A 17085-nucleotide genomic window follows, 5' to 3' on the forward strand; every position below is an offset into this window, starting at 1 on the left:
TTCTGCTCAGGTAGGAGAGCTGCCAACTCACTTGGCTGCAGTTTATTAATCCTGGAATTCATGGTGATGTCAGAGGAGGAGAGGCCTGTCCAGGGGTGCAGAGGAGGTGAGGCCTGTCCAGAGGAGATGAGGCCTGTCCAGGAGTGCAAAGGAGGTGAGGCCTGTCCAGGGGTGCAGAGGAGGTGAGGCCTGTCCAGGGATGCAGAGGAAGAGAGGCCTGTCCATGGGTGCAGAGGAGCTGAGGCCTGTCCAGGGGTGCAGAGGAGGTGAGGCCTGTCCAGGGGTGCAGAGGAGGCGAGGCCTGTCCAGGGGTCAGAGGAGGCAAGGGCTGTCCAGCGGTGCAGAGGAGGTGAGGCCTGTCCAGGGGTGCAGAGGAGGAGAGGCCTGTCCAGAGGTCAGAGGAGCCAAGGGCTGTCCAGCGGTGCAGAGGAGGTGAGGCCTGTCCAGGGGTGCAGAGGAGGAGAGGCCTGGCCAGGGGTCAGAGGAGGCAAGGGCTGTCCAGCGGTGCAGAGGAGGTGAGGCCTGTCCAGGGATGCAGAGGAGGAGAGGCCTGTCCAGGGATGCAGAGGAGGAGAGGCCTGTCCAGGGGTGCAGAGGAGGAGAGCCCTGTCCAGGGGTGCAGAAGAGGAGAGGCCTGTCCAGGGGTGCAGAGGAGGAGAGGCCCGTCCAGGGGTGCAGAGGAGGTGAGGCCTGTCCAGCGTTCAGAGGAGGTGAGGCCTGTCCAGGGGTGCACAGGAGGTGAGACCTGTGTCCAGGGGTGCAGAGGGGAGAGGCCTGTCCAGGGGTGCAGATGAGGTGAGGCCTGTCCAGGAGTGCAGAGGAGGTGAGGCCTGTCCATGGGTGACGAGGAGGTGAGGCCTATCCAGGTGGGCAGAGGAGGTGAGGCATGTCCAGTGGTGCAGAGGAGGTGTGGCCTGTCTAGCGGTGCAGAGGAGGAGAGGCCTGTCCAGGGGTGCAGAGGAGGTGAGGCCTGTCAAGGGGTGCAGAGGAGGTGAGGCCTGTCCAGGGGTGCAGAGGAGGTGAGGCCTCTCCAGGGGTCAGAGGAGGTGAGGCCTGTCCAGGGGTGCAGAGGAGGTTAGGCCTTTATTGTAACAAAAGTACTGTACTGACAATTGTATTACTAAGCAGAAGAAGATTAAAATAAAAATAATGATGGCTCAGACAACATTTTTCCAAACGGGTGACGAAAGTGGTTCTCATGGATTGTATTCTCGTTTTAACTCTGGGTTTGTTGCTGGTGTGAATTTGGATATGCACAGCGTTGGTGTGCAGAATAGTGATATTCAGTATGTGCAAGGAGGAAATGTTGTTCTTCTGGGTCAGGGCCGGACTGGGAACCCAAACCAGCCCTGACAATTTTGAGGAACCAGCTCCCTGCCTCTTTTGCTGCTGGGGGTGATATAGCAGCACCACAGCAAAACGAGTCCCGAGTGACCAATATGTTTCCCAGCACTGAACAATCGGTCCCGACTGTTCCAGCCTCCCGGGGAAACACCGGAAGCCGTTACGGCCAGTCCGGCCCTGCTTATTTTATTTGTGCGTTTTTATTTGTGCGTTTTTATATAGCGCGGACTTTACCCGAAGGTGTCCGAGCGCTTCACAATAGGAACAGAACTGATACATGAGAACATTACAAGTGAACAAAAAACAAAAGCAAACGTTACATTGAATGAAGCAATAACGACAATCGTGAGCCAACAAAATACAAGAGGTAGCAAACGGTGCATTACAAAAGTGACAATCGTGAACCAACAAAATATAAGAGGTAGCAAACGGTGCATTACAGGAGTAAAAAGTGACGTGTGCAGGTTACAAAAGCGTACAAAGTAAACAGAGGTATAATACTGCAATATATGGAGGGCCCTCAAGCACAAGAACAAACGTTACGTAGGCCATGGTGGCACTTGTGCAGGTATCGAAAATAAACAAATGTAAGAGGTAGAAAACAGTGTGTTACAAGAGAAAGTGACGGGTGCATGTTACACACGAGTACCAAACACAGGTAGAAAGATAATATCGCAATAAATGGCAGACTCTCAAACCACAAGAACACACTGGGAAGACACTTCCATAGTCATGTACAGTAGATTTTTCTATAATGGAAGGGCTTCCTTCAGAAAATAGAGAGGGCATGGACTACATTTGAAAGTGTCTTTGAAGGAGGAGAACTTTGAGGTTAGTTTTGAAGGCCTGGGAGGAGGTGGTGGTCCGGAGCTGCGGCAGAAGGGAGTTCCAGATTCTCACCGCGTTGCCTGAAAAGAATTGTGCCATCGTTCTTTCCTTCTTGAAAGGGGGAGGTTCAAGCAGAAGATTTTCCGCATTACATGATGGTCTAGAGCCTCCAGAGAGTTTCAGTTTATTCGCCAGGTAGCGAGGAGAGGAGGAGTGCAAGGCTTTGTGGGTGATACAAGCAGTCTTGAAGATAGCTCTAGCCTCGATTGGAAGCTAGCGGAGGGTAGATAACATTAGTGTGATGTGGTCGCTTCTTTTGGCCCCATAAATGAAACGAGCTGCTGAATGGAAAACAGATTTAAGGGGGGACAGGTGGGATTTGGGGAGGCCAGTAAGAAGAGAATTGCAGTAGTCAAGTCTGGAGAGGACCAGCGATTGCATTAGGGTTATAAGGTCCTGCTCCGGGAAGAAGCGAAGGATCCCCCAAAGAAGGCGCAGATGGTATCGAGCAGACTTTGCAATGGAATTGATGTGGGGGGTTAGATTGAGTTTTTTGTCGAGAATGACACCCAGGGATTTTGCGCTGTCGGCAATGATGGGTTTAGTGTTCAGTAGATTCAACTGATCCATCCATGATTGCACCGGGGGAGGAGAGATTGAAGAGGAGAAGAGGAGGAACTCAGTTTTGGAGGGATTCAGAATCAGTTGATGAGTAAACATCCAGTTATGAATGGAGTCGAGAGTAGAGCTTAGGATAGAGAGATCGTGAGTGGAGGCAACCTTGAGGTAGATTTGAGTGTCGTCAGCATAGAGATGATAGTGGATCCCGGATTTACTTAGGAGATTTCCTAGTGGTTCTAAATCGAGGTTGAACATTGTGGGTGTAAGTATAGAGCCTTGAGGAACACCTTGACCTACCGCCAAAGGAGATGAAAGACTGTTTGCTATTTTGATCATTTGTGATCTATCAGAGAGGAAGGAGGCAAATCATTTAAGCACAGTGCCCTCCATTCCCATTCTCTGTTTAAGAATGTTGAGAAGGGTGTTATGATTGACAGTGTCAAAGGCTGCAGAAAGGTCAAGGAGAATTAAAAGACAGGACCCCCCCGAGTCGAGGATCCTCAGCGCGTCATCAACCACTTGCAGTGGGGCTGTTTCAGTGCTGTAGTTTTGAATGAAGCCAGTCTGGAAATTGTCTAGAAGATCATTGTCCTTGATATGACGAGAGAGTTGTTTCGCTACACATCTTTCTGTAATCTTCACAAGAAAGGGTAAGTTAGTGATGGGGCGGAAGTTGTTGAGGTCAGACGCATCAGCAGTTGTTTTTTTAAGAAGCGGGGTGACCTGCCCAGTTTTGAAGGAGACAGGAAGGGAGCCTTGATAGAGGGAGAGGTTGACCAGAGTGGTCCAGTAGGAGAGGGAAAGGGTATAAAAGTCAATGGCAATGGCACTGGGGATGGGGTCCAGATGATGGTTGGAGGGCTTTGTTTCGTGGATGCACTTGAGAAGGGCATCTTCAGATATGGGGTCAAAGTTTTGCCAAATGGCTAAGGATTTGCACTCCTCTGGAGGGGTAGGATGAGCGACCTGATCCACAAGTGATTTCACTTTTTCGTCAAAGAATATAGCGAAATCCGCTGCTCTCTTTGTAGAATCCTCCAGCTTGGAGGAAGGGGGAGAGCAGTCAGGACTCTTGATGAGATCAAATAGTTTTTTGGGTCTATTTTTGGCTGAGTCAAGGAGGGTTTTGAAGTGAGCCGCTTTCCCAAGGAAGATGTGTTTGTGGTACCTGGATCTTGCGGAGCGAAGCGTGGACAAGTTATCGGTGGAGGGCACTTGCCTCCATTGTTTCTCCAGGAATCTTAGCTGCTTTCTTTCTTCATAGAGGGATTTGTTGAACCAAGGTGCTGAGGGGGTGGGCCTTAACCTTTTGTTCGAGTGGAGCGACGTTGTTAATTTCATCTGCAAGAACTGTGAGGCATTGGGAGGTGAGATCGTCAACATCTAGGTTCGGGTCTAGCCTTGGAAGAGATAACAAAGCTGATTCACAGAGGGGACCGACAACAATATTTTTAACATCACGGAACCAGGAGATGGCCCTCTTGGGTTGGCCAAGTGTTATAGCTTGTGATAGTTGAATAGAGAATGGGATGAGGAGGTGGTCAGACCAGTCTACGTGAATAGGGGTAGTGATGGAAAGCATGCCTGCTTTAGAAATAACAAGGTCCAGGATTGAGCCCTTAGAGTGTGTTGATTCTGTGCAGTGTTGGATGAGATCGTTAACAGAGAGGAAGGTGGCCAGGGAGTTTGCGGAGGAGTCTTGCGGTGAGCCCCAGTCGAGATTGAAGTCACCCACGAAGGTCTGATTGTCACTTTGCGAGTATTGGTCACTGATGAAGTCAGTGAGTTCCTCCAAAAACGAAGGACCACTATGAGGCGGGCGGTAAATGACATGGAATCTAAGGGGTGAACGGTGGTGCACTTGTAGCTCAAAAGAAAGGCATTCAAAGGTATGGAAGGAGCTGATTGGAGAGGCCTTGAGTTGAAGGGAGTTTCTAAAGATGACTGCAACACCTCCCCCCGTGTTGTCAGTTCTGTCATTCCTAAATATAGAATAGCCTGTAGGTAATAGGAGATCAAACGTAGAATGCGAGGTATCTTTGAACCAGGTCTCAGTGAGGAAGAGCATGTCAATATTATGGTAGGTGATGGTATCTGACATTTCAAGTTTGTGTTTTACTGCAGATCTGCAGTTATGGAGCAGACAGCACAGCTCTGTCAGGACTGTTTTGGTGACGGGGGCACCTTGGCTCTGAATGGTGATCGGGATGTTGTGCTTATGTGGGGGTGCTCGGGAGAGTTTAGGTGGATTCTTGGTTCTGACAGAGGAGATGGTTGGAATAGTGTAGATAGTAGGGTTGCTAGGGTATGCAGGTTGAGGAAGGGCGGCGTTCAAAGGCTTGTGCGAGTTAACAAAGTTTGCAGACGACTGATTCAGCTTGGCTAAATTGAGGTGAGGGGGCGAGGTGCATCTCGTGGGAAGTTGGGAAGGAGCGGGGGTGCACGGAAAGGTGGAAAACTTAGAGCTTAGAAGTGAAATTGCAGCTGTAAGGTGGGAGATGGAGGTGATAAGGGAACCTAGCTTATTTTCCAGCGAGAGTAATGCAGAGCACGGAAGGTTGGGTGGATCGATGGAAACAGGTGGGGGTGGAATTGGTGGTGGAAGGCAGGGAGAGGTGGGGGATAGGAGGTGAGTTGGGGGTGTAAGGTTCAAAAGTGGGGAAAGGTGAAGGTTGAGAGCGGGAGTTAATGAATCAGAGGTTAAGGGAGAGTTGCCTTTGTTGGTGTTGCAAGAAGGAGAGGAATTAGGGATAACTTTAGGGGGAGAAGGGTGCGGAACACAGCGGTAGGGGAGAAGGAGAGGGGAGGACTGTGTGGAGTCATGGGAATGAAGGAGGTTTGGGAGGAGAAGAGGTGAGGTGGTTGTGGAGGGCATGTCAGGTAGGAGAGGAGGCTGTAAGGGAACGGGCATCTGGCAGAGTGGGGGGGTTGAGAGAAAGGGATGTTGGGGAAAGGAAGTGGTACTGTTGGACCCGAGGGAGGGAAATGGACAGGGTTACCACGGGGGGAAAGGGAGTAGCATAGCATTGCTGGAGGAGTGGGAGGGAGGAGCGAGATGCAGTGGGATTGAGGTGAAATACGGGTGAATAACGAGGGGAGGGGGAGGTGGATAGGAGGTATGGAAGAAGGGATAAGGGGAGCGTAGGGAAAGTTCACTGGGGGAGAAGGTTGGAGGAGAGGTGGACTAAAAAGGGATGTGACTGGAAGGAAAATGGGGGAGGAGAAGAGATTGGAGTACCGGGATGATGCAGATTGAACGAGGGTCGCATTAGCTAGCGGTGAGGCTGAAGTGAAGTGGGAGGGGGCATATTGTGAGGGGGGAGGAATTGGAGAGGAGGTCACAGGGGAGGGGGCGGGAAGAGGTGATTCTTGAGAGTGCAGCCAATTAGAGTGTAGGGGGGTCAGGGGAGGAGAGAGGGAGTAATGGGTGGAGCTAGAAGGAGAGTCGGGGAAAACCCGGTCGCAGAGGAGGGGAGTAGGGAGGGGAAGAGGTGGTCAAAGAGCGAAAGACAGGTGTCATTGCCTTGGATCATGACAGTACCGTTGTTATAGAGTGAGATAGTGAGGTAACCGTTGAAACGTGTGGAAGGGGAGATTTTTAGCTGTTTCCCATGAGGGATAGAGGAGGAGGAGGTGACGTTAAGGGAATTGTAAAAGCTGGTGGACCAAGAGGAGGTGTCGTGAGTGAAGAAAATGAAATCATTTATGAACCTCCCAAAACGACTATTGTGAAATTGATCAACAAAGAGGGAATCCGGGAAACTTTCAATAGTATTGTGCTTCAATCGTTTTGTTGCAGCTTTAGTCAGGCTGGGAGGATAAATGATTTTGTAGCAATTAGTTCCAACCTTAACTCGAGTGGTGGCCACGATGGGAAAATGTGGCGGAGGAGGGTGGGGGGGATGAGAGGAGAGTGTTACTGGGAAAGCGGTGGAGAAGAGAAATAAAAGGGCATAAAGGAGGCACATAATCCAGACGTTAAGGTGAGGATATCAGAACTAATGTGCCGTCCGGGACTAGCAAAGCCTAAGTATGCACAACAACCTCAACATCTTAAGACCACCTGAAGAGGTGCTCATAACAGGGTGCGGAAAACAAAATACATGAAAAGCATTTTCTAGCACTAACATATATGTACAGGCCTGGCGCCCTATAAACCTTGCAGACTCCCTGGCCAAAAGGCCATCTCAGAGGGGGACTCAAATGCACTGAAACCATAGTGTCAATGGTGCTGTCCCTGCAGCAGGACTCCAACTTAATCAGGTCTGTCCCCACGGAAAAGTAGCTTAAAAGGTGCAGCTGGCACTAATAGCCGTGCAGTTGAAAAAGGTATAAACCATGCAGCTGGAAACAGCTCAACTTGCTGCACATCTGTAAACGGCCTAAATGATGCAGCTGGCACTACTTGCTGCGCAGCCGTAAATGGCCTAAACGGTGCAGCTGGCACTACTTGCTGCGCAGCTGTGAAAAGGCCTAAACGGTGTAGCTGGCACTACTTGCTACGCAGCTCTCACTGGTGGCCGGAGGCTCCCAACCCCTGCGGGGGGGCGAGTGTCATCTTGGAGAGCGCCAGGCGCTGGGGCAGGGATTCCCACTGAGTTTGGACTGCAATGGGGAGTTAACCATGACAAGTACCATGACAACCATGACAAGTTAGTACCATGACAACCATGACAGGTTATAGGTAATAGCGATAGCCTCTCTCATCAACACCAATGATCGTATTCTGGCTTTAGATGGCTCGTGGGAGCTTTAGCGTGTTCTCGTGTACTCGTGGTTAGCTCTGGTTAGCTTGTGGTTGCTTGTTAGCTTGTTACTCGTGTACTCGTGGTGAGCTCTGGTTAGCTCTGATCAGCTCACTGGTCCAGCATGGGTGCCAGTGAGGTAAGTCACAATTGAGGTGGTTATTTGACTGCTCATTCAAGATTGCACACTGTAGTCATTTACACACTGGGACTGGAGGTGGGATATAAATGTTGACGCAAATCTGAAATTGCCATTGATTTGCACCCACATGCTCTTATGATAGCGGTGGGTCAGTGGTGGGGTTATGGCTTTATTAATGCATTTTCGCGCCTGGGGCTGAGTGAGTCTGGTAGGCAGACCGCCATTTTGACCTCAGGCAGTGCAGGATTGTAGGACCTCTCCGTGTAACCGTGTGGCCGAGCTGAGAGGATAAGAGCACCACATTGAGATAGAATTGCTGTGTAGGGTCATAGGGTGCCGATTTAAGCTGCTAATGCCATCTCGTTTTCACGGAGGGAAAGATCTCCGCCATCTTGGGGTCAGGCAGCAATTTAGTTTGTGTTTAAAACTTATCTCCTCCGGGTCTCGGGAACATTAATCAGGCGACGCAGCAGTTATTTGAAGGTCGCGCTCACCTCTATACTTGGAAGGTTGACGCAGAAGGCATCGGGCTGGGATTTCGGTGCACGTCCGGTTGGGTCCCGCGGACCTAAGATGGCGGCCGAGCCGCGCTTCACCCGGGCGTAAAGACAACCTTCCGATCCGTCCGCTATTACTCGGCGAATTGCAGCTCCAGTCAAAGCATCGTGTGCGCTAGATGAAGCGGTTTCAGGAGTCACCTTCTGGGCGTATATGTTTGGGCTCTGTAATACGCTGTTTTTCGCCGTAATCAGGGTCCCGTGCAGCGCAGGAACAGGCTAGGCGGCCATTCCAGGCCCCGCCCCGCCTCGATCTTCAAGGGTATAGGGCTTAGGGTATAGGTTTTACTAACAGTGGCAATTTAAATACCTCAAACACTAATAATGTGCAGAATAAGACATGATATGTGCGATGTTTGCAGGAACCTGGGAAACTGGAACATGAATCAGATAGCACCGAATGGGATGTCTCAGTCAATGGTCCCAGCCCAACTGGCCTCTGTGCCGAGCATGCAGAATAAAAGGCAGATATATTGGAACATACCTTCAGTCCAGATAGTCCCACAGCCCAATGCCGAATAGAACGCCAACTTGTCAACAAATCCAGGATTTCAACAAAATCCTTCAGTGATTAATAAGGATTTTCCACAACTTCCTCCTACACTAGGAGTTTCTACGGGACTGAATCAGACACAATGACGGTGCCTGCGACGGGAGAAGGATTACATGCTTGGTGCAGTCCGAGAGGTCACCCAGACTGGCCCTTTTGTAGAAGAAGTAAATGGGAATCCAGCATCTCTTTTAATCAATAAATGTGCCTCCCGTTCCACAGTCAGACTGACGGGAGCTCCCAACCCACCCCTCTTGGGAAAGGAGTCCAAGTTGTAGGCATTTCTAATAAACAACTGATAAGCTGCCAGCAAATGTTCCCGTACAAATTGGGTCCTACATGAATGGCCACAAACTTAAACTGTGATTAAGATCCAGTTATTATGTTAGGGAATCGCCTTGTAAAATGACTTGTGGCTTTTTGGGGAAGAGTCACAATTAATTATTCATTTTGTAGGTGTGGTTTATTAAATTACATTTTGTTGTGCCATGTTTTCATGAACATTCAGTGATTGCTGTCATTTTTACCACATCATGAACCATGTCAATGATGTGGTCTCTCTGTCTAAAAACTTAAGAACTTTTCCTTGATTTCCAAATAAGCAGATTCTATCACAGTTTGCTATTTGATATTATAAAAAAACGTTTTCTTATTTCGTAGCACACATGTGTTGTGGTAGTCTTTCTATTGACTTTACAGATAGAGTTATTTCTGATTCTGGCTTATGATATACTTTAGAGGTTACCTTTATGTGATCCTCCTGCAAATATTATGGTGATTATTTCTCGGACTGAGTAACCATGTTTATTCTTTCAGTAATTATTTGAAACCTTTAATATAGCTTTGTAGTTTGTTGTAGCTCCAAAGGCAAGGGCCTTTACCAAGGGAGCGGTCCTTTAATGGGCAGTATTGCCTGCTATGGCTGACTATAAGGTCATTACACTCTTTGCCCCATGAGGGCAGAATATGTTAATTAATAAAACAACAGTGTCCCAGGGACCGAGTGGATTGAACCACCTCCGGTACTCCGAAACCTTTGTTTCACAGATTTTTCTGTGAATGTTCAACATTTAACAGCCGCATGCAGGGCCATGGTGGTTAATTGTTGAACATTCGCAGCAATAGCTGTTAAAGGAGGCTGAAGTCAGCCCCTGGCTCTCCCTGGGCTCGGCTAAACTGCTTTTCATCATTCAGGTGAGCCGGGGAGATGCAGGAGATGAGCAGAACCCCCCCTCTTCCCTCCAAGACGCCAGTGACACTGCGAGGTACGGGAGGAGGAAGGGGGGAGGCTCATCTGTGCCATGCTGCAGGCTCTATCCTTTGCTTTCTCCAGCCAATCCATATATTTTGGAGAGGCAGAGGCTGTGTATAAGGACATTGTAATGTTGAGAGCAGCGGGCCTAGATCAGGTTGTATAGGCTGCTGCTGCTCCGTTGTCTTCAATGGAGGTCACAACATTTCAGTGTTCCAAGCTTTGTCTTGTGAAGGATTTATTCCAATGTTCTAGTCCTTTGGTCGCCGTCCTATAGGGCTCACAAGACACTGACCCTCCACATCATCCCTTCAGATAATTTATCAATAAAATGCGCCAACACATTGATGCCTTGTTGCTTCCATTGCTCCGAATTTGAACTCTGCATCAACTTGAACTCAGAGAGCATGGTTTCTATAAATCTAAGAGTCTGGTTGATTTATGAAGTGTGGGCAGAATTATGTACAAGGACATTAACATACCTTTGCTAACCAGATTTTTTTGATTTGCAAGTTCCATGATCTGTAAATGGAAAGATGTGGTTATGAAGTGGACTGGGTTGTTAGGGTTTGTTCTCTGAGGCTGTGGGTGCACTCTATATTCACAGAGACCTTTTCCATAAAGGGATCATGGTCCTTGGTGAACCAAAAAAGTACTTATTCATTAACCATAGTTGCTTCACAATGGCCTCCAGAGAACAAGAGATTATTTTGTTTTGTAAGTTCAGGACGGTTATTTGAAAGATGGGATGAAGTGTGATTGTCGTCTGACACAAAACTATTTCTTTCCTTCCTTTCAGGGTATTCTGGGATGACCAGGCAGTGCATTGGGGCTGCCACGATTGGAGGAACACAAAATAAAATAACTGCCAGGTAAGGATTCCGATAACTCTAAGTTTCCTTTTCCCCTGTTTCTTCTTTCTCTATTCCCTTTCTTGTTCTCTGTTTTGTTTTTGTCTCTTCACTTCAACATATGGCTCCCGGTGTGCACTATTCTTGTTGTTATCAAACTTCTGATGATTACCATGTTGGGTTGTACTGCAAGGTCAGTTCCTTTTAGGTCAGTTTTGCCCAGCTGTTCCCTAACTATTGGCACATTTGTCTCCTCCTCTACACCACGTTATCCAGTATTGGGGTATCTTTCATAGATTCACATGCCTGAATCATTCCCCGTCGTCGAGGCGGGAGTCCCACGGTAAATTATATATATATAGCAGTGCCTAAAAACCATTAGTAGTAGGCTAGAAAAGGATATAGGCCCAACTAGGCCCAAAACTTAGCAGCCTATCTACATCATTATGTAAAAAGAACTGAAAAAAGTAGCCTCAGCCAATCAGCTGTCCTCACCCTCTAGAACCTTCCCAGCTCAGGCAGTTCTCCTCAGATTTTCACCGCACTTCGTGTGTAAGGGAGTCTCCCTGAGTGCCTACTCAGTTTTCTTCAAAATTTCTTCAAAATTCTCTCAAGATGTCTGAAAAGAAGGCTCTATTCAAGGCTTGTGGTTCCTGCTTCAAGAAGAGGGTACATGTGGACGACCAGCACTCTGATTGTATTTATTGTTTGCATCCTTCACATGTTGTGAAGGATTGCAGGATATGTCGAACCTTCCCTCCTAAGACCATCAGGGATAGAGAGGCAAGAGTTCTTTTGTGGCTGAAGTCGTCTGCCACAGATGATGAGGACAGAGCCTCTACCTCAAGTAAGAGAGCCAGTTCCAAAGAGAGGTGTTCTCCTGAGAGACTGAAAAAACCTAAACTCTCTCATAAACCCTCTGAGTCCACGAAGAGTGCTGCGTCAACAGCTTCTACTGTGAGTACAGTCCGCACTAAAGCTGTCTCTTTGGTGTCCTCTCTCACTGTCACCACCTATTCTACGTCCTCTACGTCTTCAAGTACTGTTACCACCTCAGCAATTACTTCTCCTGTGATGTCCGTCATGGTTTCTTCTTCAGAGAAAAAATCATTGAAGAAAAGCTCGTCGGCGACGAGCCTTCCGTCGACGACCAAATCACCATCTACGAAGCATTCGTCATCGCTTCCGTCGACGCTTCCGTCGACGGCTACCCCGTCGACGAAGGTTTCCACCATCCCGTCGACGAAGACCCCGTCGACGAAGATCCCGTCGACGAAGATCCCGTCTACGAAGGCCTCGTCAACGAAGGCCTCGTCGACGAAGGCCCCGTCGACGACAGGTCCGTCGACGAAGACCCCGTCGACGACAAGTCCGTCGACGAAGACCCCGTCGACGACGAGTCCGTCGACGACGAGCCCGTCGACGAAGGTTTCAGCTCCATCGACGACGAAGAGTCCGTCGACGGATCCGTCTACTAGGACGCCTTCAACACAGTCCTCGTCGACGATTCCAACTCCGATGACGATACCGTCGACGACAATGCCAGCAACTCACACTTCTGTTTCACTTCTACCGTCGACAGCAGCGCTAGCATCTTTGAATGCGCCGTCTACGCATTTGTTGCCCACATCTCCGGTAAGGGTACAGTATACCCATTTCCAGATGAAATCATTTCAGAGACAGAGTTACTCTCATTTGTCTCCCCTCTTGCCTTCGCATATTCTGGAAAACTACGTGGAGGCAGATTCTGATGATGAAGGGGATGATGACGAGCCTTTTGGAGTTGCCCATCATCCTTCTCAGTTACACATCAAATATCAAGAGGATGAAGATGATGATGACGTTCATTACTATCAGGAAAATTTAGCTACTCCTTATCATCAGGAGCAACAACACGCAGAAGACACGACTCATCTTCCGTCTTCTCTCATTCATGATTTGCAGGCCATGCTGGCTGATTATCGTCAGAGGTTTCCACCAACTCTGCCTGCTCCAAATCCTGTGCCAGTAGTCTTGCCGACAAATTCCCCGCCACATCCTTCGCACTCGCCAAGGCAGGATGTTGACCCCGGGGCTGGTGGTCATGATGTTGACGTCTCCTCTCCAGATGAGGATGAAAGTGAGGATGGTGAGCTTCCGGATTCTACGCCTACGGAACCATGGAATGATTACATCATTCCTATGCCTTCTCCTAATTTGCCACGACCTTCAGATTCTCCGCCAGAAGACATAGGAGGTTTTCATAACATCATGCATCGGGCAGCTGCTCGATTTGCAATTACAGTTTCGGTTGAGCAGACTGACTGTTTTCTTCATGATTTCAAAGAAGGGTATAGAAGGGTATCTAGATCTATCCCTATCATTGAATACATTTGGAAAGAAGGGATTAATATAATGAAGACGCCAGCGTCCATCCCGGCGGTTCTTCCAAGAGTCGACAAGAAGTACCGAGCACCACCGGATACTCCTTCATGTTTGATCGGTCATCCACGACCTGACTCAGTGATTTTACAAGCGGCTCAACAACGATCCAAGAATCCGGCAGCACCAATTTCAACACCTCCAGACAAAGAGGGCAGGAGGTTGGATGCGATTGGGAAGAAGTTCTCAATTAATGCCGCTGCTACTGTTAAGATTGCTAATTCTTTGGCAATTTTAGCACGTTATGACAGACAAATGTGGTCAGATCTGTCGGAATTCATCAACCTGGTTCCCGAAGACCGTGTTGAAGAGGTCAGGAAGGTTGTCATGGAAGGCGAGCGGGCAGCTTCTGAGATTATCGACTGCGCCCTCGATGTCTCTAATACAGCCTTTAGACAATTGGCCGGAGCGGCAGTTCTTAGACGGCACGGATGGCTCAAGGCGACTTCTTTCAGACCTGAAGTCCAGACCAAAATACTTGACATGGCCTATGATGGCGAGTTATTGTTTGGCAAACACATAGATGACGCATTGCTTGCGATCAAGACGGATACTGATACGGCCAAATCGCTTGGTACACTACAGTATAAGCGAGGTTTTTTCAGAGGAGCAAGAGGCCGTGGTTTTCCTTCCAGAGGACATTATCAAAATCAGCAAAACCGCCAGTATCAGCCTCAAAATAAGCCGTACTACCAACAGTCCTATCGACAGTCATCGTCAGCGGGTTTCTCTCGTCAAGGAGGGAAACGACGTTCTAACTACCAGGGACGCGATTCAAATAAACGCCAGTGAGTTTTGCCGGACACCATCCTCTCTTCCTTCCCTCCCCGTGGGCGCCAAGATCTCCGCCTTTTATCAACAGTGGCGGAAGATAACTTCAGATCAGTGGGTTCTGGACATAGTCAAACACGGACACACTCTGGAGTTCTTGCAGAAACCTCCAACGTCTCCGCCCAGGGGTCCCTCCCCTCCTCGTCTTCATTTGTTATACATGGAAGCCATGAAGATGCTACACAAAAATGCGATAGAAAAAGTTCCAACATCCCAGAAAAATCAGGGGTTTTACTCTCGTTTTTTCCTTGTGGAAAAGGTTTCAGGAGAGTGGCGTCCAATTTTGGATCTACGAAACTTAAACAAATATCTGAAAAAGCAGAGTTTCCGCATGGTGACGCTCGCAGATGTCCTCAATTGCCTCATGGAAGGCGATTTCATGGCTTCCTTGGATATGGAAGACGCTTACTTCCACATTCCCATTCATCCAAACCACCGCAAGTATCTGAGATTCACAGTGGCTGGTGTCCATTTTCAATTCAAGGTCCTCCCTTTCGGCCTGAAATCTGCACCGAGAATCTTTACCAAGACTCTAGTTCCGGTTGCAGCTGCGTTGAGGTCACAGGGAATCCAAGTATTCCCGTACCTCGACGATTGGTTAATAAAGAGTCCGACAAAAACGGCAACAAAGCAATCGGTCACAAGTGCTCTGTCAATGTTCTCGAACCTGGGCCTGACCCTCAACGTCAAAAAATCACAACTGCAACCCAAACGAATTCTGACGTTCCTAGGAGCAGTACTAGACACTTCTCAGTGCAAGGCCTTCTTGACCCAAATTCGTCAGGACAAAATCACAAAGCTGGCAAGTCAAATACGGTCAAAAAAGTCTCTTTCGGTCCGACAGTTTGTTTCCCTGCTAGGGATGTGTTCCTCTGCACTCCATCTAGTCCCACTGGCTCGACTCAGAATGAGGCCTCTACAAGAGGAATTGCATCGACAGTGGCGGCAGATAGACGGATCTTTCGAGGACCGTATCAAGGTCACGCCCAAGATGAAACAAGCTCTTCTATGGTGGGCGGCAAAGAAAAATTTGTCTCCGGGGCTCACTTTTCTTCAGACCCTACCGGAATTTACTCTGACGACAGATGCCTCCATGGAGGGTTGGGGAGGCCATCTTCAAGACCTTCAAGTGCAGGGACGGTGGTCCCATCAGTACAAGCACAAACACATCAACTGCCTCGAGTTGAGGGCCATTTTTCTTTCCTTGCGAGCCTTCCTGCCAAGAATTGCGGGCTCTGCAGTGCTGGTGCGCACGGACAACACCACCAGCATGTTTTACATAAACAAGCAAGGGGGCACGAAATCTCTAGCCCTGTCTCTTCAAGCGCAAGAAATGTGGGAATGGTTACTCCATCACAAAATTTCCCTCAGAGCGGAACATGTTCAGGGAATTCAGAATTCTCTGGCCGACGATCTCAGCAGATCGTTCACAGGATGTCACGAGTGGGAACTCGAACAAAGCCAAGTGGAAACAATTTTCCAGCTCTGGGGCACACCAACGCTGGACCTGTTTGCCACGCAACAGAACAGCAAATGCATATACTTTGCCAGCAGGTTCCAACAGCAAGGATCGAGAGGAAATGCCCTGTTGATGAGGTGGACAGGAATCTTTGCGTATGCCTTCCCTCCAATTCCTCTCATCCCAAAGGTTCTACAGAAAATGAAGAGGGAACGTTGCTCTCTAATCCTAATTGCTCCTCGCTGGCCAAGACAGTATTGGTTCCAGGAGCTTCTGATACTCTCCCATCAACCTCCACTGCGCCTCAAGCCGACACTTTCAATGCTGACAAGGGAGGAAGGACAAATACTTCATCCAGATCCTCAGTCGCTGCACTTGCACGCCTGGCTCCTGACTTCCTAGAGTTTAAGGACCTGGAGATTTCTCCAGACTGTAGAGCTGTTCTATCTCAGGCTCGTGCACAGTCTGCAATCAGAACCTATCGCTTCAAATGGAAGAGATTCTGTTTATGGTGCGGAGAGCGTGATGTCCATCCACTACAAGCTCCTCCAGAGCAGATTCTGCCTTATCTGCTGTCTCTAGCCAGATCAGGTCTCGCTTTTTCTTCTATCAAAGTTCACCTTGCTGCCATATCCAGATTCAGAAAGAGTTACAACAAGCCATCTTTGTGCTCTTCCTCTTTAATTAAACAGTTCCTTAAAGGATTATTTCGAGTTTTCCCTCCAGTGCGACCTCCTCCTCCTGAGTGGGATCTCAATATTGTGTTATCTCAATTGCTGAAAAGGCCTTTTGAACCAATTCATAAATCAGAACTTAAATTCTTGACTTGGAAAGTGGCTATTTTGTTGGCCCTCACTTCAGCCCGGAGAGTAAGTGAGATACAAGCGTTCACTATATCGGAACCTTTCCTACATTTCTCAAAAGATTGTGTGACACTTAGAACTCATCCTAAGTTTATTCCCAAGGTTCCGACCCAGTTTCACATCAATCAACCGGTGAAACTAAAAACTTTCTTTCCAGACCCCAAGACTCCAGCTGAAAGGATGCTGCATTCCTTGGATGTCCAAAGATGTCTCAAATTCTATTTACAAAAGACAAAAGATTTGCGCAAATCTACCCAACTGTTTGTAGCTTATGGCCATGCTACACATGGTCAGGCTGTGACGAAAGCAACTATTGCCAGATGGCTTTCCTCTGTCATTGTCTTCTGTCATGAGAAAGCGAACAAGCCACTGACAAGAACGGTTAAGGCGCATTCAACCAGGATGATGTCAGCGTCTACAGCCTTATTTGCAGGGGTGACCCTGGAAAACATCTGCCGTGCTGCTACATGGAAAAGTGTCCATACTTTTACCAAGCACTATTGCCTGCAGCCGGTGTTACATGAAGATACGTCAGTGGGAGAAGCAGTGTTGCAGCATCTTCTTCACTGAGGTCAGCCTTTTATGGTTTTTTCTTGTTTTCTATTGTCACATTTGTGCTAA

The 17085-nt window shown here is 48.4% G+C and overlaps 1 protein-coding gene across 1 annotated transcript in view; it reads left to right on the forward strand.

The window, feature by feature from the left end:
* LOC144806137 (uncharacterized) overlaps positions 1–17085 on the forward strand; it is a 79404-nt gene that overhangs the window by 45978 nt on the left and 16341 nt on the right. Inside the window, 1 exon segment of the mRNA XM_078672568.1 lies at positions 12553–13220. Within this exon segment, the coding sequence (XP_078528694.1) occupies positions 12553–13220 (668 nt within the window).

Source organism: Lissotriton helveticus, assembly GCF_964261635.1.
Source record: "Lissotriton helveticus chromosome 1_1 unlocalized genomic scaffold, aLisHel1.1 SUPER_1_unloc_5, whole genome shotgun sequence".
NCBI classification, from domain to species: domain Eukaryota; kingdom Metazoa; phylum Chordata; class Amphibia; order Caudata; family Salamandridae; genus Lissotriton; species Lissotriton helveticus.